The sequence below is a fragment of the Limulus polyphemus genome, unplaced genomic scaffold, assembly GCF_000517525.1.
Source record: "Limulus polyphemus unplaced genomic scaffold, Limulus_polyphemus-2.1.2 Scaffold2279, whole genome shotgun sequence".
Taxonomy (NCBI): domain Eukaryota; kingdom Metazoa; phylum Arthropoda; class Merostomata; order Xiphosura; family Limulidae; genus Limulus; species Limulus polyphemus.
Window position 1 is genome coordinate 57,216 of NW_013667889.1, and position 1,952 is coordinate 59,167.

The 1,952-nt window shown below is 32.0% G+C and overlaps 1 protein-coding gene across 3 annotated transcripts in view; it reads right to left on the minus strand.

Moving 5' to 3' along the window:
* Positions 1–1,952, minus strand: part of LOC106466497 (neuron navigator 3-like) — a 143,069-nt gene that overhangs the window by 30,233 nt on the left and 110,884 nt on the right. For 2 of the 3 annotated variants that reach the window (XM_022394525.1, XM_022394523.1), the window contains one exon: positions 858–975. In XM_022394525.1, coding sequence (XP_022250233.1) covers positions 858–975 — 118 coding nt within the window. The remainder of the gene's footprint in view (positions 1–857; positions 976–1,952) is intronic. The other variant, XM_022394524.1, reaches the window with a different exon arrangement.

Below are 1,952 nucleotides of genomic sequence, written 5' to 3' on the forward strand. Positions count from 1 at the left end.
ACATGAATGTAAATGTAGAATAATAAACAATTATTTTTGACACTTAGATTTGCTTGCTCAAGATTGTACATATCAAATAATACATAAGAATATCAAAACCTTTTTCATAAGACTTAATTGCAGAAATATTTAAATACAACACTAGTGAAAATTTGATTAGCACCTGACATAAAATAATACTAATAGAAAACAATACTGAATCCTTGATCAGCACAAGACTGTAGATGTGAAATGATGCATAAAACTTTTAACACCTTGATCAAAATAAGACTGTAGATGTGGAATATTGTATAACAATACTAAAACTGCAATCTGCACAAGATTTGAGATATGTAATGACACATACAACAATACTGAAATCATAATATACATAAGACTGTGGATGGGGTCATATGGATTGTCAAAAATACTGAATAAATGAGATAATTTCTATGAAGGGTTAAGCTTCTAATTATCCAGTTCTTGGAGGTTTTATCTTTTACACTAAAATAAAACAACAGTACTTTAAAAAACATGGCAAATACATAGGAGTAAGCTAAACAACAAACAAATACACATAATACAATAATGGATATTTATACTGAACAGGTCTAAGTTTCAAAATATATTATAATACAAAACAATAAGGTGAGCATGTATAAAAAAATTGTTTAATTGTAATAATTATTAATAACAATTTGTTCTTCTATGAGATCTTGGTGGCATTATTAGTTAGTGAAGTATTTGTATAACTGAATTGATCTGACACTATTTTGTCACATACTTGTTAGAATGTGTGTGTGTGTTACAGCTAGTGTAATACAGCTCACCATGCTCTTTAGTGTTATAAGAATTTTGACAATGGACTAAATTTTCACCATTCATACTTCTTTGAACAGCTTGCATTGACTGCAGTGCCATCTTTGTAAGACCAGCTTCAGCACTTTGCTTGCTTAGTGCTTCTATTGTACTTCGTAGTTCCCCAAGTTCTGAATCCTAGATAATTGAAAACAGGTTTATTATACAGTCAAAAAAGTAATTATTAAAATCACAGAAAAGTGCTTATCAGTGTACAGATAACAACCTATAGTGCTAAAAACAACCTAAGGATAATCAAAACTTGTAATACTATAGCCACAATGAGGCAATATAACAACTATAAAAATAATCACCTACCCTCCCCCAATCTAATTTTTATGAAAATCAGGCATCTGTTGATCAGTTATGTGATCTGAAGTGTAAATGATTTTGGTTATCCAGCCTGATCTCATAAATGAACATTTAATAAATGTGGTTTTACATCTCTACAGTGCATTATATTTAATTTTAGTAGGGAGTATGGCCATCACAAACAGCAAGGGCACTGGCATTGATATTGCATACTTAAAATCAGAGCATTGATAAGACCCTGAGTTAACACTTTCAGATCATCTCTAGTTTCTAGTGTCACTTGATGAAGTGTGTTGTGTCATCTAAGAGCACCCCATATATGCTTGATGGGATTGAAGTTGAATGGGTGTAAAGGTTACTCCATTTGGTCAATCTCTTCTTCTTCAAGGAATGTGTAAACCAACTTGGTATAGTGTGAGACATGTGTTATTACTCATTATGCTGAAGTCAGAGCCAGCTGCATCAGAATATGGTATTGGTAGCACAAAAGGTTGTAAGTTGTGGTGTTATATTGTGTGGTATTAATGGTTCTATTCCACAGGATGCAGAAGTTTGTACATTTACCAACACTTATTCCTGCTTCCACCATACTTCTGCCACCAAATTCATCATATTTCTGTGTGAAAATCAAATGTATCCAATTTCAATTTTTTGTCAAATAAGTATAAACTTGTAATACAGCTGCAGAATGAGGTACAACACATCTGTAAAAACAATACTGTCCCATATGTTAATTGTACATGTTCTTGGCACCAATGCAGGTGAGGTTTTGTTTTGCTATTAGCAAAATACATCTCAATGGG